At 42.9% G+C, this 19,574-nt stretch overlaps 4 protein-coding genes across 8 annotated transcripts; 2 read left to right on the top strand and 2 right to left on the bottom strand.

Annotated features, from left to right (window-relative positions):
- The first annotated feature begins 26 nt into the window (after nucleotides 1–26).
- LOC117187123 (S-phase kinase-associated protein 1-like) lies at nucleotides 27–3,334 on the top strand. Of its 4 annotated transcripts, XM_033389126.1 has the most exons (3): nucleotides 27–128; nucleotides 185–421; nucleotides 2,728–3,334. In XM_033389126.1, the coding sequence occupies exons 2-3, from the start codon at nucleotides 203–205 to the stop codon at nucleotides 3,001–3,003; spliced, it is 495 nt and encodes a 164-aa protein (XP_033245017.1). In that variant the 5' UTR covers nucleotides 27–128; nucleotides 185–202; the 3' UTR covers nucleotides 3,004–3,334. The 4 variants fall into 4 exon arrangements, with proteins under 4 accessions (XP_033245017.1, XP_033245018.1, XP_033245016.1 ...); XM_033389127.1 differs by lacking the exon at nucleotides 2,728–3,334 and having other exon boundaries at nucleotides 32–128; nucleotides 185–1,013; XM_033389125.1 differs by lacking the exon at nucleotides 185–421 and having other exon boundaries at nucleotides 51–128; nucleotides 2,491–3,334.
- A 1,337-nt stretch (nucleotides 3,335–4,671) lies between these two features.
- LOC108154253 (S-phase kinase-associated protein 1-like) lies at nucleotides 4,672–5,587 on the top strand. Its single transcript, XM_033389128.1, has 2 exons — nucleotides 4,672–4,766; nucleotides 4,822–5,587. The coding sequence occupies exon 2, from the start codon at nucleotides 4,840–4,842 to the stop codon at nucleotides 5,332–5,334; it is 495 nt and encodes a 164-aa protein (XP_033245019.1). The 5' UTR covers nucleotides 4,672–4,766; nucleotides 4,822–4,839; the 3' UTR covers nucleotides 5,335–5,587.
- Nucleotides 5,588–5,597: 10 nt separating this feature from the next.
- Nucleotides 5,598–10,779, bottom strand: LOC108154247 (UNC93-like protein MFSD11). The gene is made up of 4 exons (XM_017284482.2): nucleotides 10,693–10,779; nucleotides 7,176–7,345; nucleotides 6,652–7,109; nucleotides 5,598–6,592 (listed from the first exon to the last, which is right to left on the bottom strand). The coding sequence occupies exons 1-4, from the start codon at nucleotides 10,777–10,779 to the stop codon at nucleotides 5,997–5,999; spliced, it is 1,311 nt and encodes a 436-aa protein (XP_017139971.1). The 3' UTR covers nucleotides 5,598–5,996.
- A 1,579-nt stretch (nucleotides 10,780–12,358) lies between these two features.
- LOC108155623 (acyl-CoA Delta(11) desaturase) lies at nucleotides 12,359–18,904 on the bottom strand. 2 transcript variants are annotated; one of them, XM_017286554.2, is made up of 5 exons: nucleotides 18,829–18,904; nucleotides 14,137–14,457; nucleotides 13,486–13,822; nucleotides 13,244–13,429; nucleotides 12,359–13,180 (listed from the first exon to the last, which is right to left on the bottom strand). In XM_017286554.2, exons 2-5 carry the CDS (start codon nucleotides 14,444–14,446, stop codon nucleotides 12,862–12,864), a joined length of 1,152 nt encoding a protein of 383 aa, XP_017142043.1. In that variant the 5' UTR covers nucleotides 14,447–14,457; nucleotides 18,829–18,904; the 3' UTR covers nucleotides 12,359–12,861. The 2 variants fall into 2 exon arrangements, with proteins under 2 accessions (XP_017142043.1, XP_017142042.1); XM_017286553.2 differs by lacking the exon at nucleotides 18,829–18,904 and adding an exon at nucleotides 17,120–17,259.
- Between the last annotated feature and the right edge of the window lie 670 nt (nucleotides 18,905–19,574).

The following is a 19,574-nucleotide window of genomic DNA, read 5'->3' as shown; positions in this document are numbered from 1 at the left end:
TAATATCGATACTTAAACGATGTCGATATTTCCGTGCGATTTTAACTACACTTTTCTCATCTTGGCGCAAAGTTATAGTCGTATTCCCATCTTTATCTTTGTTTTTCCACTCAAATTGGCTTCAAATCGTATGAACATAACATTCAAATTTTTGCTTGAAATACTTTAATACCTTTTTTTGCAGCATTCAACGATTACCAAAATGCCTAACATTAAACTGCAGTCCGCGGAGATGGAAATCTTCGAAACCGACATCGAGATAGCAAAGTGCTCCGAAACTATCAAGGCAATGCTGAAGTATTGCGTCTCGGAGAAGGATGAGGATGCCGTTGTTCCTCTGCAGAATGTGAGCTCGACCATTCTGCGTAAGGTACTGATGTGGGCCGAATACCACAAAGACGATCCCCAGTCGCCTGACGAGGACGAGAAGCGCACCGACGACATTATCCCGTGGGATGCCGAATTCCTCAAGGTAGACCAGGGCACACTCTTCGAGCTAATACTGGCCGCCAATTATCTGGATATCAAGGGTTTGCTCGAGGTGTCTTGCAAGACCGTGGCCAATATGATGATGGGCAAGACTCCAGAGGAAATACGCAAGACTTTCAACATCAAGAAGGACTTCACTCCCGCCGAGGAAGAGAAGGTGCGCAAGGAGAACGAGTGGTGCGAGGAGAAGTGAGCTGAGCAGCGGAAAGCGGGTGGACCATCGGGGCGCCGCCATCAGCTGCTGGCTGACTACACAATAAGTTAATAATTTTTAATATCAATCATAAAAGTCTCTGAGATCTAGGAGAGACATAACTCATCAAGTATATTTGTTCAAGAACTTGTACTTTCCCCACAAATGCAATGTACCCCTATATTCTTCGAGTACCGGATGTAAATATGTGAAATCCCCCCACATATGTAGCCTGGAAAAACAGCTTCACATACGCAAATTTCGCTCAACACACAGTCTGAAATAAACAACAAATAATAAACACCACGCATTTGAAGGCATTGTCTTAAAATTCTCGTTATATTTTTCTTCGCACGGCCTTTGAAGAACTGACTAATACTCAAAATCTGTGGTTTAATTAATTTACAATTGCACATCGTTGCTTAAAATAAATAAACGAACATATGTACATATACAACACACATATAAAAACATATAGACAACTAGATTCACCCGCCGCTCAAGCCATCATAGAGCATAGATCATAAGGCTTAGCTTAGTTACGTTTCCACCCCCGATTCAAACGGCCGATCTACCGCGCGACCATCGAACCAAATACACACCTACATACGTACACAGCGGCTTTTCATTTCTTGCGAAGGCTACTATGAATTTCACTGGATCATCAACTTCGTCATTGGAAAATTGAGCAGCGATCCGCCCCACTACAAACAGACTCCACTAAAGAAGGACAGCTCCAGACCTGACAAGCAAGCAAGACGCAATTAGCCATTCGATGTACAGAGGAGACGCTGCCGGACGAACCTGTGTAGAAGAAAGCCATGCTAAGGAGCAGCATCTTCTTGGTAAAGAAGAGTTGCCCTGTCCCAGCCCGTGTGTTTCTGCTCCAACTCATTGTCGTGCTCGGCATTGTCGGGCATAGAGCGCTAGGCAGCCTAAAACACAATTCCTAGCACGGCAATCACAGTGAGCACCCCTATGACCAGATTCCGGGTTTCCTTGTCGATGCACCACCACCCATTGGCGAATGTGCCGATTCTTCGTCCCTCAGCTTATACTCCTGATACAGATCCCGTATGTGATCCATGGATACGGTGCCGCCATAGTTCTCAAACTCCTCCACCTTGACCTTGCTCTCTACATCCACGGCAATGAATTAGGATTTCAGTGTCAGATCCTTAATCTGGGGCAGCGGTCCCAGGGTGTCCGGTACTGAGGTGTGCTTAAGCAAAGCGATTAAGTCACGTTCCTCCCTTGGCGTACTGCAAAGCATTCAGCCTTACATTCCCGTTCCGCTCATTCTGCTCGTCTCGGCAGTCATATCCAAAGCCTCGTCTATGGTTTCCGTGACGTCATTACGCCCGTTGCCACCGCTGCCTTTACTTTCGACCCAATCATCGGCTCCACTGCACCAGTTTATTGGTTGCACTCCGCTCGATTTGGTCTTTTTCTTATGCTAGGCAGGCGCTGCCTTGTCTTGGCCGATTGCTCAGAAATCACACACACCCAGCTCTTAAGGTTTTGCGAGCAGGCGGTGTTCACGCCATTATTCTTGGCCATTTTCGAGCCGATTTTGGTAAATTGCAATGTAGTACATATTGTATCGATAGGTATACAAATATATTAATATCGATACTTAAACGATGTCGATATTTCCGGCCGATTTTAACTACACTTTTCTCAACTTGGCGCAAAGTTATACTCGTACTCCCATCTTTATCTTTGTTTTTCCACTCAAATTGGCTTCAAATCGTATGAACATAACATTCAAATTTTTGCTTGAAATACTTTAATACCTTTTTTTGCAGCATTCAACGATTACCGAAATGCCTAACATTAAACTGCAGTCCGCGGAGATGGAAATCTTCGAAACCGACATCGAGATAGCAAATTGCTCCGGAACTATCAAGGCAATGCTGGATAATTGCGTCTCGGAGAAGGATGAGGATGCCGTTGTCCCTCTGCAGAATGTGAGCTCGACCATTCTGCGTAAGGTACTGATGTGGGCCGAATACCACAAAGACGATCCCCAGTCGCCTGACGAGGACGAGAAGCGCGAGAAGGTGAAGCGCACCGACGAAATTATCCCGTGGGATGCCGAATTCCTCAAGGTAGACCAGGGCACACTCTTCGAGCTAATACTGGCCGCCAATTATCTGGATGTCAAGGGTTTGCTCGCGGTGTCTTGCAAGACCGTGGCCAATATGATGATGGGCAAGACTCCAGAGGAAATACGCAAGACTTTCAACATCAAGAATGACTTCACTCCCGCCGAGGAAGAGAAGGTGCGCAAGGAGAACGAGTGGTGCGAGGAGAAGTGAGCTGAGCAGCGGAAAGCGGGTGGACCATCGGGGCGCCGCCATCAGCTGCTGGCTGACTACACAATAAGTTAATAATTTTTAATATCAATCATAAAAGTCTTTGAGATCTAGGAGAGACATAACTCATCAAGTATATTAGTTCAAGAATGTGTACTTTCCCCACAAATGCAATGTACCCCTATATTCTTCGAGTACCGGATGTAAATATGTGAAATCCCCCCACATATGTAGCCTGGAAAAACAGCTTCACATACGCAAATTTCGCTCAACACACAGTCTGAAATAAACAACAAATAATAAACACCACGCATTTGAAGGCATTGTCTTAAAATTCTCTTTATATTTTTCTTCGCACGGCCTTTGAAGAACTGACTAATACTCAAAATCTGTGGTTTAATTAATTTACAATTGCACATCGTTGCTTAAAATAAATAAACGAACATATGTACATATACAATACACACATATAAAAACATATAGACAACTAGATTCACCCGCCGCTCAAGCCATCATAGAGCATAGATCATAAGGCTTAGCTTAGTTACGTTTCCACCCCCGATTCAAACTGCCGATCTACCGCGCGACCATCGAACCAAATACACACCTACATACGTACACAGCGGCTTTTCATTTCTTGCGAAGGCTACTATGAATTTCACTGGATCATCAACTTCGTCATTGGAAAATTGAGCAGCGATCCGCCCCACTACAAACAGACTCCACTAAAGAAGGACAGCTCCAGACCTGACAAGCAAGCAAGACGCAATTAGCCATTCGATGTACAGAGGAGACGCTGCCGGACGAACCTGTGTAGAAGAAAGCCAAGCTAAGGAGCAGCATCTTCTTGGTAAAGAAGAGTTGCCCTGTCCCAGCCCGTGTGTTTCTGCTCCAACTCATTGTCGTGCTCGGCGTTGTCGGGCATAGAGCGTAAGGCAGCCAAAAACACAATTCCTAGCACGGCAATCACAGTGAGCACCCCTATGACCAGATTCCGGGTTTCCTTGTCGATGCACCACCACCCATTGGCGAATGTGCCGATTCTTCGTCCCTCAGCTTATACTCCTGATACAGATCCCGTATGTGATCCATGGATACGGTGCCGCCATAGTTCTCAAACTCCTCCACCTTGACCTTGCTCTCTACATCCACGGCAATGAATTAGGACTTCAGTGTCAGATCCTTAATCTGGGGCAGCGGTCCCAGGGTGGCCGGTACTGAGGTTTGCTTAAGCAAAGCGATTAAGTCACGTTCCTCCCTTGGCGTACTGCAATGCATTCAGCCTTACATTCCCGTTCCGCTCATTCTGCTCGTCGTCGGCAGTCATATCCAAAGCCTCGTCTATGGTTTCCGAGACGTCATTACGCCCGTTGCCACCGCTGCATTTGCTTTCGACCCAATCATCGGCTCCACTGCACCAGTTTACTGGTTGCACTCCGCTCCATTTGGTCTTTTTCTTATGCTAGGCAGGCGCTGCCTTGTCTTGGCCGATTGCTCAGAAATCACACACACCCAGCTCTTGGGGTTTTGCGAGCAGGCGGTGTTCACGCCATTATTCTTGGCCATTTTTCACGTTTCGAGCCGATTTTGGTAAATTGAAATGTAGTACATATTGTATCGATAGGTATACAAATATATTAATATCGATTCTTAAACGATGTCGATATTTCCGTGCGATTTTAACTACACTTTTCTCAACTTGGCGCAAAGTTATACTCGTACTCCCATCTTTATCTTTGTTTTTCCACTCAAATTGGCTTCAAATCGTATGAACATAACATTCAAATTTTTCTTGAAATACTTTAATACCTTTTTTTGCAGCATTCAACGATTACCAAAATGCCTAACATTAAACTGCAGTCCGCGGAGATGGAAATCTTCGAAACCGACATCGAGATAGCAAAGTGCTCCGGAACTATCAAGGCAATGCTGGAGAATTGCGTCTCGGAGAAGGATGAGGATGCCGTTGTCCCTCTGCAGAATGTGAGCTCGACCATTCTGCGTAAGGTACTGATGTGGGCCGAATACCACAAAGACGATCCCCAGTCGCCTGACGAGGACGAGAAGCGCGAGAAGGTGAAGCGCACCGACGACATTATCCCGTGGGATGCCGAATTCCTCAAGGTAGACCAGGGCACACTCTTCGAGCTAATACTGGCCGCCAATTATCTGGATATCAAGGGTTTGCACGAGGTGTCTTGCAAGACCGTGGCCAATATGATGATGGGCAAGACTCCAGAGGAAATACGCAAGACTTTCAACATCAAGAAGGACTTCACTCCCGCCGAAGAAGAGAAGGTGCGCAAGGAGAACGAGTGGTGCGGGGAGAAGTGAGCTGAGCAGCGGAAAGCGGGTGGACCATCGGGGCGCCGCCATCAGCTGCTGGCTGACTACACAATAAGTTAATAATTTTTAATATCAATCATAAAAGTCTCTGAGATCTAGGAGAGACATAACTCATCAAGTATATTAGTTGAAGAATGTGTACTTTCCCCACAAATGCAATGTACCCCTATATTCTTCGAGTACCGGATGTAAATATGTGAGTCTGAAACAAACAAAAAGAAATAAACACCACGCATTTAAAGACGTTGTTAAAAATTCTTTATATATTTCTCTTCGCTTGTGCTTCTCATGCACGGCCTTTGAAGAACTGACTAATACTCAAAATCTGTGGTTTAATTAATTTACAATTGCACATCGTTGCTTAAAATAAATAAACGCACATACATATACAATACACACATATAAAAACATATAGACAACTAGATTTATAATTACGTTTCGTTTTGGAATTTTAACATTAAAATACATATAGCAACATTAGCGCACAACAACAATCAATTATCAGTTATTGTCTAGGAAGACGACGCAGTCGCACGCATTTCAACGCGCTCACAATGAATATAACAAACATTGGACAAAGATTGCTAGCCCTAAACGGAATTTCTTCAGCTAATACTAGGTTTAACACACAGGCCCGGCCTCTAGGCCCCTTACTTGTCCAGGGCCTCCTGCTCGCGATGCTGTCGCTTGAAGCCCCACTCGACGAATACAAAGGCAATGGTGCCTATGGTGCCAGTGACTACAAGTATGGCCAACTGGACGTACAGCCCGAAATGTGAGGAGTAGAAAAAGCTAATGGCCGCCGCCACAGATTGTGTGAACTTAAATAGGGCAAAAGCGCCCACGGCATTGTTCACATATTCGCCCCCCAGCATCGAGTAGATCTGAGTGTTAAAGCAGGCATCGCCCAGGCCAAGAAGGAAAGCACAGACCAGGGCAATGCTCGCGCTGGGCGTTTCCAGGTACGATACATCGGTGGTATCTTTGAATGGTGCGCTGTTCGGCAGATTAATGAACGTCATGAAGAAGGCCGCCATGTGCATAATGTAGCCAACAATTACGATGGGATCGCGTCCAAAGCGTGTTGTCTTGTTGCCCAGTATTCCAAAAAGTCCTCCTCCGAAAACTTCTCCTGCGCCAATGCAAATTCCCACGAGGCCAACAATCTCTTTGGGCGTTTCAGCTATTTTCGTGGTAAAGCCAATTGCGGACCCAAAGACACCACTAAAGAAGGACAGCTCCAGCCCTGTAAAGCAAGCAAAACGCAATTAGCAATTCGATGTAAAGAGAGAAGCCTGGTCGGACCTGTGTAGAAGAAAGCCAAGCTAAGGAGCAGCATCTTCTTGGTAAAGAAGAGTTGTCCTGCCGACTTCAGGGCATACATGGCCTGGTCCCAGCCCGTGTGTTTCTGCTCCAACTCATTGTCATGCTCGGCGTTGTCGGGCATAGAGCGCAAAGCAGCCAAAAACACGATTCCCAGCACGGCAATCACAGTGAGCACCCCTATGACCAGATTCCGGGTTTCCTTGTCGATGCGTGTCTTGTCCTGGAACTGGTAGTACACAAACAGATTGCCGATGAACATGCTGCACTGAAGGAGGGCCCAGAAGACGCCGGAGTTGCGTGATATGGTCGTCGATTCACTGCACCGCGCCAGATAAGTTCCCTGTCCAGTCCAAGTGATGGAAGCACCGAGTCCGAGCACTGCGCTGCCCACATACAACAGCACCGTCGATGGGAACATAAAGGTAATCATAAAGGCACTAAGAAAAAGAAGAGAATAATCGTATTTACTGAACCATTTTGAATTCCTGTATGGATCCACTCACGTATATGTCAGTGCTCCTACCACCATGGCCACTCTAGGTCCCGTAAACGATATGAAGGACGGTGCCAGCCAGTTGGAGAGCGAAAAGAATAGATAAATAATGGCCAGACTTGTGTAGCCCTCGCCCTTGAAGGTATCATCTTCCTGGGAAATGCTGTCCAGTATAGTTTTCTGTGGATGCAATCGGATAGAAATACATTAATTATCATTTCGAAAACGTGCCGCTTTTTGTTTTATGCATGCCAATGAACCGGCAATGGAGGGGTCTGGTCTCAAATAATATATGTTTTAAATGTTATATACAAAACGTGTTCTCGATTCAAGTACAAAGTGAGCTTAAAATACAGGTATTTCTTGTCCGGATGCATTTATTGAGAACAAAAAGCCGCCCTGTCACCATACAGTACAGTACATACAGCGCAGCACCTCCTCCAATAATTTGAATTACTTGTAATATTGAATGCGATTGCACTCTGCAAGCAAATTCAAGTGCAATGCTGCAATTCTTCTGAGGCAGACCGCATTCTGAAGCTGAATATGAATGGAAAAATACTAACTCAATGAATATGTACGAAACATGTTTTCGGTTTGGTAATTTTCCATTCGAAAGGACGCATCTGAATGCACCGTGGAATGATATCGCTATCTCGCAGCAGAATTCTGACTCTGACACGATTTCGATTTCGATTTGCATCAATTAGCTGACACTGGCCCGGTCTGGTCTGGTCCTTGGGCCCATTTTGAAGTCCAACATGAGAGCAGAGCTGTGCATTATCAGTACTGTACTCGATGCAATTCTCGGCACCAGCACTTCGAAAACGCTCGATAGCCCCATACACAGTACTGTGCGTCAGGTAGTGGACGTGAAAGTCAAACATTCCGATGCAAGCTTTAATTTTCTGCATTGTAGACACTCTCCCCCCCCAATCCGGATGTGCTTTTGGAAACGGAAGTGCTCAGACAGTGTAATGGAATGCAGGAACTGCCTAGAACAGGAAGTTGTTGGCTCAATGCTAAGAAAAAATGCTTTGGGGACTTTCATTTTTTCTACGGCAATCCACAAACATTGTACATGTGTATGTTATAATGGTTTAATTCTTACCATTCACCGATTATGCATTAACCTATATATGTGTATACTAGAATAACTTTATGAAGCAGCCCAATAGCCATAACACGATACTGTTAAGAGCACTCGACTCTCACGTGCCATCTATCCTTATCAGCTGCTAATAAACTTTTATTGAAGATCTTTTGATTGGGGGACCCAGAGGGACGTAGCTGAGATTTGGGTCAAGTTTTGTGTAAACACTGATCGAAGGGAAACCCAAATGCAATGAAAAGAAAGCTGCAATGAATTGCTGGAGAATGCAGGCCGGGCCAGACCAGGCCCCATAAATATTCGATTACTGATTTATTACGCAAATCAAACTGGAACAACGACTCTCAAAAAGTTCGAAAAATGCAGAAACAAGTTTCGATTTTATTTTTGTTGTTGTTGCCGTTTGCTGTTGGCTAGACATTGTTGCACTCTGCTGCGATGCAGGCAGCGCAGTCGTTGCTGGGAAATTGTGGGCTCGTCGGTAGCACACCCACTTTATGTTGTTGTTGTTGTGCAAGCGGAGGAAGGCGCCTAACGGCTGTTTGTGTTATGTTTTCAGCGGGGCGCAGGCGCAAGCGCAGGTGCTCCGAGTGCCCCCACCACTCATGCATATGTATATTTCATGTACATGTACATGAACGTAATGAAAGTGTGCATATGTATGTATGTTGGTCAACCTGGCTCGCTCTTTACACTCACTGCTGACGCGGCCTTGAAGCCTTGATGCCTGTGCGTTTGTGTGTGTGTGTGTGTGGGTGAGTGTGTATGCAATTGCAATGACATTGAAAGAGTTGTTGGCGTCGCGTTTGACGCGTTTCTGCTGTCTGTTTTGACTCTCATTTGATTTGGATTGCGCAATCATGTGGTAGTCACTGCTTGCGGATATCAATATTCCCGCAAGAGCCAAGTGTTCTGCATTCATCCAGCTCCATAGAGTGATTGCACCATATAAGCCAAGGCCTCGCTTCACTGTTGAGACGTTTTTCAATTGATAGACTGGTGGTTCGTTAAAGCACGCCTTGCTCTGGCGTTCCAACTGGCTTTGGCTTGGGCTCTAGTTGTTGTATGAAACAAAGCGCCAAGCAGCGTAGTAAATTGTTTATACATTTTTTAAATATAAAAAAAAAAACACTAACTAGAGGGCATTGCGCATGCGCCGCCGTCCGTGCTGAAAGGCCACACCATCGCCATCACATTAAAAAAGCCACACAAAAGTGAGAGTATTCCGATCGGATAATTATGAGTACTTACTGTACTGTGTAGTACAGTCATTCGATACAAATTATTTTTCTGCGGGACTTTTCAGAAGGTAAGGTGCTGTGGAACAGCAACAGTCCATTGAACCATAACAAAATGCTTGAATTTAAACGCAAAACAATGAATGCTGCGTCGCAGTTTGTAGCCGGTTTCGGGCTGGAGTTTCATTTATAAAAAAGAACGCTGTATGCTTTGCGCATACGTAATGAAAAGCAATAAAACAAGCAAAAACTATTTCTTAGCCATATATGTACATACACATACGAGTAGAAGTAAATCCCGTCTATATAACGTTATAGCAGATATAGGTAGATCTTTTCCGGTTAATTTTTAGCAAGGCTTGGCCTTGATCTTTTTTGCGCTGATTAATAAACAAATAAACCCGTTGTTTGAGTTATCTATTGATATCTATTATCATAATTGCCAATAATCATCAGAAGTAGTGCAGGTTGACAATTGTATTTGTAATTATTTCCTCATATTAATTAACTAATCGACGTTACCAGATAACGGGTAACAATTTCTGAAAAGGGGGCGTGTCGCCACAGTGGAGTTAACCCTAATTGAAATATGACCTCTTGGGGTCAGCCTCCATTTTCCATTCATAACGAACGCTGATTTTCTGTGGTCTGAGGCTGAGACCTATAAGCTGCCAAGTGCCTTTGTTTGCATCTTATCAATTGATGGTCCAGACCGCCATCACATTTTACTGGCTCAATCTCAATCATGAGTATTACAGCGAGAACAATGGATTCATGATTTATGAACTTTGAGCGCTGTACTAAGGGAAAACAGAATGAAAATAGAATGAATTCCTCCCCATTTTATGTGCACTGCTCCAAATCAGGGTAATTTACTCAATTAATGATTGAGGGGTAGTGTAGTGGTGTGGTAGTCCTCGGCCTCTGTGTGCGTCGGAGTAACTGTGCTGTGTGTGGGGCAGGGTAGGGTAGGGCCAAGGATACTAGAACGTATATTGACAAGGACAAGGACGAAAATGCCAGTAGCAAGGATGTCAACAACGCCCACGCGTACATACACACCAGCCCCTGCGAGAGAAAGGGAGACGGACAGATGCCAGATACCAACACACGGGAAACGGGACACGGGGAAACACACAACACACATGAACTGGGACTGGGGCTGGCTCTTCTCTTACCTCAATGTTGCACATAGTTTGGAACGCAGTAAAAACGAACATGAAGCCGCAGCCCAGGACGAGAATCATCAGGAATTTCCTATCCATTATGCTGCCTCTTCTCTGAGCTCTTTGTCGAATGGAATGCAATTATTTTACTTTAACGTTGTGTACTGCATTTACATTGGCGACGTCAGAGCCTCCGACCGACGACAATGGCGCTCAACGCGAGGGGGCGTGGGTATAGATTCGGTTCGGATCGGTTCTGGTTGACGATTAGTTTGCTTGTACACAGTAATTAATTTTGAGCATCTGCATATGTATATATTAAACACTTGTTAAAACAACAACTAAATGCGAATGGCTTCAATTGGAAATGAAACAAAAACACGCAAAAACCCAAACCAAAACACACGCACCACAGTATTTAAATGCAGTGTTTACACGACGACGGTTGAAAGCAATAATAAAGCAGATAGCAGCTATCACGACACACGATTGAACGAGCTTAGCCCACTGAAGCCCCTTCTATTTAAACAAGCGCACAACTTGAACTAAGCCTGGGAAAATAATACCGTTTTGTAAATGTTACTCTTTACTTATAAACAAAACCCTACGATATCTTTTAACTGAACTGCGCTTAAATAGTTCAAGTTTCATAATATTTGTCGTTGTATATAAACAGTCACTGGTCGACAATGGGTTAATCGTTCTTCGTCCATGATTGGCAATTCCTCAAATTTGATATTCGGCTTAATATTACTAGCTGGCTAGGACTCCCAATACAAAAACTATATTTTCATCCGATTGATAACTCAATTTTCTAAACGTTGGGCTAATTTTAAGGACTCCTTTTATTGGATTGTTTATAAAAGATGAAACAAAAAAAGTCAACCAATATGTAAATTTTTTACATGGTAACTACACATTTGCTACATATCAACTTCATATTTATGGAGTATGGACATTTTTATAACCTATTCCAAGCTGGGCTTAAATATAATTGATAACAACTTTTTCTCAGAGTGAATTTTTTGTATCTATTCATTCATTAAATTAGATTCCTGTACATATATCTCGATACTGATACAAATCCTCAGTATCTATAAAAAAAACATAGACTGCAAAACTTCGTTGAGATTTCAATAATTGTATATTTTTTCCCAGTGTATTCCCAAGTGCTTGTCGGTATTGGCTTGCAAGGTACATTAATACAAGGTAGACCTCCCTGCTGCAATTTTCGTATGAGATTTCTATACCCTCTCTTGTCACAAAATCTGAGAGAGAGAGATAAATTCCAAAAGCTTCACATGCTCGAAGCTGTCGATAACTAAGTACTATATTCGCGCGCAAATTTAATTTATTTCATCAAAACCAAATTAGCTTGCACAAAGATTTCCAGTGGTTGGGGAAGTCCGGTGGAACACTTGAGCACTCGCTTGAGATCTTTGGCCGGAAATTACCAGGCAACATCCGTGGCAAATACACAGAAATTCGTTTTCCCACTTTATTTGTTAACATTAAAGAAATATCAAATGTGTACGTGAAGATTTCTTTTCGTGTGCTAACATCGATCGTTTATTATATAATATATGTATATGTATTTATATTTATATTAGTTTATGGATTATTCCTCTGGTATGGTTTCTGGCTTACTCTAAATACTAAAATCTTTCGTTTGCAGGTATTTCTCGTTTTGAAACAGAAAGTTTACTTTTAATGTGTATGTGTATTAATTAATTTTAGTTTTTAACTGAAAATATCTCCTCCACTTTCCTTTTCCATTATGAACTCCAAAATAATATCGAATGAAAAGCTCAAATTTGACTCAATTGTACGATGGAATTACAACTCTCAATATACAGGTTTTTTTTAATCAAATGTAAGCAATTGTAAATTTAAAGATAGTTTCTGTCTGTCTTCAAAAGCAATTCCAGAGCGAAAAAAACATTTCCAGAGCTGGATTAACACAGACGGTATAGAGTTTTCGATAAACAACAAACATTTATCATCAACGTTTTATCTTAGAATTAATTAAATGGTTTTTTGCTTCTTTTTGTTTTTATATGCTGCTAAGGAAATGTTTCTCGGACATTTGCAAAATGGAAAATTGTGTTGGTTTTGATTGATTTTCGGCTAAACCCTCCCTGATCAGCATCCTATTGCTCGCTCGCTAGTTTTTTGGCTCGCCTATTCGCTCTTCTTGTGAATGATCAGCGCATCATCGATCTCCTCCTTTGGCTGATCGGTGTCGCCCCAACCCCAAGTGGCGTGAGTGCCGTCACCAGTGCGCTTCACACGCTTCTTGATGATCTCCGGGGACACGGTCTTCAGGTCGTAGGCCCAGCCAATCTTGGCGAAGAAGTCAATGAAGGCGGTGGTGAAGTTTAGAGAGTATTTGCCAAACTCGGCCGTCTTGTAATCCCAGGGGAACACATGATGATAGTTATGCCAGCCCTCACCGAAGGCAAGAACAGCAACGGAAATGTTCTGAGAAGGGCTGATCTCTCTGTATAACGAAAAAGATCATTAGTTCAAAACCAAACAGTCTAATCAGTATATAGATACATACTTGTCATAGGGACGACCACCGAACTTGTGGGCAGCACTGTTTACCAGCCAGGTCACGTTCAGGATGAAACACCAACGGAACATGGTGGCCACAAACCACGCATTCACAAACGTCTCGTTCCAGAAGTACATGGGAATCATCGTGGGCAGAATAAAGCAAAGCAAAGGCATCAGGATCATGTAGTATCTGAAATCGAGATAGGGTTAGATTTCGCAATCAATGGCTGAATGGCGTCCACTTACTTCTTCTGGAACATCAATATGGAATCCTTGCGCAGATCAGATAGATCAACACCCTTACCCTTGGCTTTCACCTCGGGATGCTTCTTGCACAGCAACCATCCAATGTGCGAGAAAAAGAAGCCACGGGTGGCATTGTGGGGATCGGCATCCGTCTCCGAGTACTTGTGATGCACACGATGATCACGCGCCCAGTGATAGGCGGCATCCTGGAAGGCGATGGTGTTGAAGGTGGCCAGAATTAAACGCAGCGGCCACTTTGCCTTGTATGAACGATGGGCCCAGAGACGATGGGCGCCAGCAGTAATTCCCAATCCGGACACAGCATATAAGATGTAAGCTGCAAGTATCAAAACAAATTTAAATTATTGTCTGAGTCGTTAAAAAACCAACAAATGGTTGTAAATCTATCATTTAAAAAGTAAACACATCCCAAGAATATGCATAAATATAATACGGATAGCAGGGTGACTGAATTTGCATTGAAGTCCGACTAATCAGCAGTCTATGCGTGTTCTGCCTAGTCGTCGTCCATAGGTGCCACTTAACGAAGGTTATCAGTGCTGGACTCGCATGGATCACAAACACTGATAGCTTTGGTATATTCAAGCGTCCGGCACGCGCTGGAAAGATGACCATAACGGGATCTCTTACCTAAGCCGATTGTCTCCCACTTTGCCGAGGTGATCATCAGATAGGCGCCGTAGAGTGCAGCCAAATGCAAGTATCCAAAGGCAATGATGTTGCGCCAGACGAGCTTCATTTTACGCTTGTCCGCCTTCTTCATCGGGAGAATGTCCTTGACGAGTCCGCCATCGGTGGTCTCCACATCGCACTCGAAGAGCACACCCGTGGAGTCCTGCTGCAGTTTTGTGAGGTTCTGATCGGAATCGGCGGCTGCATTAGCTGCGGCGATCAGCGAGTCCGTGATGGACTGGGCACCGGCATGGGCGTTGGGCGGCATATTGCATCAACCTTCAAGTAAAACAAGAAAATAACAATTTAATTAGTGTTTTGTTACCATCATTCGGAGGGGTTAAGCAATTAGCTTTTGGACTTGACACGCTTTGGGTGGAGGCAGAAGGCAGCGACTCCAAGTTTTTATTGCTGCCATTTGCAGACCTGTCTCTATTGCTTACACCTTGAGGCCAGCCGTGTTGTTTAGCGTTCGTCGTCTTGACAAATACGTTTCGCTGAAACGCTGGCTAGCCTAGACTAGTCGCAGAACAAAGCTTAAAAAAATCAATACAGGTGGCGCACATCCTTGCTAAAGTCAAAAGGATTCCAAAGCGTGAATAATGAAAACACTGGTGTGGGAAAGCGTACATATGGGTCACTGGGAACCTTGCCTTTGCCTTTGCCTTGTCCCAAGGTTAAGTGATTGAACCGACTTCCTGGCAGAGCGTTTAATCTAAACTGAGCTGAGCTTCAGCTATGGGCAAGCAGGCGGCTTTTGTGAATTGCTTGTGGAAAATTACTGGCTCAATAAATTTGGGCATGCTTTGTTATACACACACACACAAAAACACACACACACTCATGTACCAGTACCGTACAGAAAATTAGCAAGAATTGCGAATCGGACGAGCACTATATAGCAATATATGTACATAAATATGTATGTATGTATACATAGTCAGTCAAAAATCCACTTCCTCAACACTTGTTATTGCTTCGATTTGTGTTCCCTGGGACATGTTTTACCTTATACAAATTTATACGAATTTTTGCACAGATACGGACGAGCCGCTTTTAAAACCGATTTGTATAAATTCGCACGAAGAACTCTTGCGGCAAATGTATAAAAGCTTTCGCTCTGGCTCTCGTCCTCGCTCTCACACATTTAAGCTCAAAAGTCTTCAGGGGTGAGAAGTTGCTTTTGCAGGTGTGCGCTCTGCGCGCTGGACACGATTAGATTAAAAATTGTTTGGCCATTTCAGCGATCTGCCTATTAATACTTTTGTACAGCTACTAAGGTCAGGGCTAACATTTATAATGTATGTCTAGTCCAACAGCATTATTGGTCTAATCTAATCAGTATGCACGACCGGACGGACACGTGTCTGGTGATGGTTGCTATTAGCTCAATGCATACATATCTACTCGCAGTCAGATGTTACTCACATACGAATTATAATTATGATGTGTCTATTGCCGATTTCGTCAGTTGAAAAAAAATTGCAAACAAAAACAATAGGAATATTACCCAATTAAACACGTGAACCTGTGTCAAGGAAAAAGCTTTTGAATCATACGATGCTCATGCCAGAAAAGACGCACGCTTAGGAACGACAGAAAAGAAGGTAGAAAGAGAAATAATAGAGGTAAATACTAAGAAAAATTACGAACTGTACATGCAGGCGCTTAAAAGTGTGTAAGTGTAAATCAGATCACATCTGAAAGCTTTTTCACAGCCAGACGGAAAGAGAGAGAGGTGGCATGACAAACAGCTGTTCGTTCTTGTAGGCACTGGGAGAGCCAATTTGACCAAAAACCGGCAAACAAACGCACTAATGACCAACACCAATAAAAAATGTGAGTCGCGCATTGAACTTGAAATATGTCGACGTGTTGTCTGTCTCTCTGTTTGTATGCGATTCTCATTTATTGGGTAGCGTGGGAGAGAAGAAAGTACAGCCCAGCGCGAGTTGGAGATAGAGAGAAAGAGAGAGAGGGACAATTATGTATATGCATACATATGTATGTACATATGTAGTTTGTTTTCTAGAGACCCCGGAATCACGTTGCAAAGGCGTGATGCAGTGCTACGCTTCTTGGGTCGGTCACTGGAGCTTGCTTCAACCCGTGGACATGGGTACATAGAAATATTCATCGAACTTAAAACATTTAATTGGTTTAGTCAGACATGCGAACCTAGTGTAAATGAAGTGAGAAATTATTTCATTTTGTTGTACTCTCGCCGAACAATATGTATGTACATTTAATTTGCAATTCCCATTACGAATTTAGTTGGTTGTCCGGGTTTAACGCCAATTTGCAATGCTAAGTGCCCGTTTAATTATTGTCAAAGTTCAGTAAACAAAAGCACAAAAAATACCAAGCGGTTTAGCTTACCAGGAAAAGCGATTACATAGTAAAAGCAAGTGAATTAATGAAGTCAACGTAAACCCGCCACCCATCCCCTTTTTTTAAGTCTAAATGGGGGAGCACTCAAAACTAACCGAAAAATACAAAAATAAGAGACCGACTCTAACCTTCCGCTAAACACTTTGACCGTTAAACTGAAACCTTGACGAACCACAGAGTGGTGGCTGTTTAAAAACTCGACCCCAAGATCGTCCAGTTGGAGTTTGAAGAGCAATCGCTAAGCACAAGAGGAACAACAATATATCGCAGAGGGAGATCGAACTACGAACTACGCATACATACAAACTATTGTATGGTATAGAGTACATAGTATTTGTATATAGCAAGTATCGGAGATAAAATGCGCAGAGGAAATGAGATGTAGAACAGTGTAGAGCATAGTTGTAATTTCTTGATTTGCTTTTCTGGCGCCTGGGGCTTTTACGTAAACACTAGACACAAAAATCCTGTTGAAATGGCTCAACAAGTCACTGGCCACAGACATACACATGTACATGACATCTGGAATAGTCCACGGCTAACCACCAACCTGTTTCCTTGACCAAGTAGCTTTTAACTTCTTTAGCTCGCGCTTTTCTTTTCGCACAGTTTTAAACAAGTATTTGTTGTGGGAGCAGGCCGAGTGTGAATCCACAGCACGTCCGCACGCTAGACAAAATATAATTCAACTGACTAAACTTTCGCGCTAGAGCAAAAACGAAAACATTCGGCAGAGGAAAGTGAGCAGCACAGCAGCTGAGATGCGAGCGAGTGAGCGAGATATCGCCAACGTCAGAGCTTTTTATGTCGTCGTGTGCATTTCATTGCCGGGGAGGAATAGAGTATTGCCAATTGCCTATGTTCTTTAGATTAGCGGCATGCACGTAGGCTCCCCAATCGCAGTGTATTTACAATTTGGGAGAAATTGTAAACATTCACTATATAATGACGTCAATTATCCAACTCCTAAGTGAACGATTGAATCGGATATCGTTTGGGTAACCTCTGTGCATCTATTTGGAGAGTGAGCAATAGATTTTAATCACTACGTTTGTTAACAATGCAATTTCTAAAATTAAAACCCACTCACATGGACCAGCACCAGGCACCTGCCCTGCCAGGGGGTTAGCCTTCGCACTTTGTACCAACAGTAGGTTAGGACCATGTTCACCAAATATAATCGATGTTGTTCGCTCTGTGTGCCGGGTTAATGATAATGGGTTAGAGCGTGAATCCAGTTGCCCAGCCTAATAATATTCTGCTGATAGATAACTTTATGGTTCTTGTACTTTGACCAGGCTAAAACCAGTTGGTGACTCCAATCCCTCGCATTGTATTGCGGCTCAAGCCTTAGTTTTTACATACGCGTGTTCAAAAAGTAGATCCATTCCAGACTGATTTCCATATTGCTTCTTTCAAACACAGAAGTTGAGGTTAAGTAGCACGAGAATATTTACGAAAATACGAAGGCCATACGGCTAGTTTCACTTTAAATGCATATTCATACACATACGATGATATTGTATACCCATTTGTCTATACATTTTGCAGCCGACATCGGTTGGAAAATTGAATGTATGCATAAGTTAGACACGACAGGTGTGGGAAATGGTATCAAATGTACCATCGAGGAAGTGATATTTACAGCACAATATGCATAGGTTCTGAGTCATGGTGCCTAGTTTTCATCGAAACTACGGTTAATTTCTAACAAAGAATATTTAATATTTATGTACATACATATACAATCTTGTTTTATGTCTCCTCGTATTATACATAATATGGCCATTCATCGAAATCCAAGGACAAGGCTTATCTTTCAACGTAGACAGCAATAAAGTATGGGTTAATACGCATTAGAAATATTAGCTTGGAATCTGCAGAGGCGCCTTTAAAGATTAGGTGCACGTGCACTAGTGCACAGCGCGCTATTATCCCAATGCATGTTAATTGAAAACACTACACAGCATAGAAGAACACATATGTATGTAAATCTAGGTACCAACTTTTCTGCGTCATAGCTTCAGATGTGATGTCACTACGGGTTTGCATGCACCTACATTGTTTAGTAAGTGCGCCAAACTGCGTCTTTAGATTATTGAACTATTAATTACATGCGATTGACCATTACTTGATAATCTGTTCCTCCTAATCAGTGCGGCGTTTGCAGCCACAGTCACGGCTTTTGAAGCTTATCGCAGCAACTGCTTTGAGTTTGTAAACGAGCATATTGTGGCAATAAATGCAATTGAAACTTACGGGTTCTTTCAATAACTTCCAAGTAAACCTCACTTCTTTTTTGTTTAATTCTGCAATTTTTGGGTTTATGGTTGTGGTTGGAGATGGAAGATAAACTGTGGATGACATTGCTATGTATCGATTATCCATGCTGGATACATCGATATTTTACAACCAATATTTACCGCGGTCATATACGGCCAGGTTAAATAACTGTTATTTCAATTTAAATTTACTTATCTTTAATTATAAATGTGGTGTCACGGAACCACCCACCTTTAGAGAGTTCTACACGGCCTTGGTAACCATTCTTAATAATTTAAATGCCATTTTTATTGAATTACAAATTTGTGTGTAAATACCCAGCTGTCTTACCAGATGGACTATTTCTGCATACTCTTATAGTTTACTGCGAACAATGTTTCAAGGTTAAACTATCTTTAAGGGCCAAGAATTTTTGATTATATTAGACCGAATAACTTTTGCGTATAGTACAAAGAGAAACGTTTCCGTTGATATTTGTAGGTCTGGCCTAGGTCTTAGGCTTATTAGGACCCAAGGTTTTCTGTGATAAGTTAATAATACAAGCCCACATATAACTTCTTCTTGCACGGTCGTTTAATATAGGTTAACATTCATTTCAGGAAAAGGCTGAAATAAACACATGCAAATTTTCGTTTCTACGAAACGGGAGAGCCATACCCGAATCCCTTGTATTTACGAAATATTAGACAAAAAGGAAGAAACAAAGTGGAGCTCGATCTGCA

This window comes from Drosophila miranda, chromosome 2 (genome assembly GCF_003369915.1).
Source record: "Drosophila miranda strain MSH22 chromosome 2, D.miranda_PacBio2.1, whole genome shotgun sequence".
NCBI classification, from domain to species: Eukaryota; Metazoa; Arthropoda; class Insecta; order Diptera; family Drosophilidae; genus Drosophila; species Drosophila miranda.
The sequence above is the reverse complement of the archived record's forward strand: the minus strand, read 5'-3'. Positions and strand labels throughout refer to the sequence as shown.

Excerpts from the sequence above, each read along its gene's own strand:
- LOC108154253 (XM_033389128.1), top strand. The coding sequence starts at position 4,840 with ATGCCTAACATTAAACTGCAGTCCGCGGAGATGGAAATCTTCGAAACC.
- LOC108155623 (XM_017286554.2), bottom strand. The coding sequence starts at position 14,446 with ATGCCGCCCAACGCCCATGCCGGTGCCCAGTCCATCACGGACTCGCTG. Across the intron at positions 13,430-13,485 it reads ATATTGATGTTCCAGAAGAA|ATACTACATGATCCTGATGC; the intron begins GTAAGTGGACGC and ends TCTCGATTTCAG. Across the intron at positions 13,181-13,243 it reads GGTGGTCGTCCCTATGACAA|AGAGATCAGCCCTTCTCAGA; the intron begins GTATGTATCTAT and ends TTCGTTATACAG.
- LOC117187123 (XM_033389126.1), top strand. The coding sequence starts at position 203 with ATGCCTAACATTAAACTGCAGTCCGCGGAGATGGAAATCTTCGAAACC. Across the intron at positions 422-2,727 it reads ATCCCCAGTCGCCTGACGAG|GACGAGAAGCGCGAGAAGGT; the intron begins GACGAGAAGCGC and ends TCGCCTGACGAG.
- LOC108154247 (XM_017284482.2), bottom strand. The coding sequence starts at position 10,779 with ATGGATAGGAAATTCCTGATGATTCTCGTCCTGGGCTGCGGCTTCATG. Across the intron at positions 7,346-10,692 it reads AAACTATGTGCAACATTGAG|AAAACTATACTGGACAGCAT; the intron begins GTAAGAGAAGAG and ends TTGCATCCACAG. Across the intron at positions 6,593-6,651 it reads CTTGGCTTTCTTCTACACAG|GGCTGGAGCTGTCCTTCTTT; the intron begins GTCCGACCAGGC and ends CTTGCTTTACAG.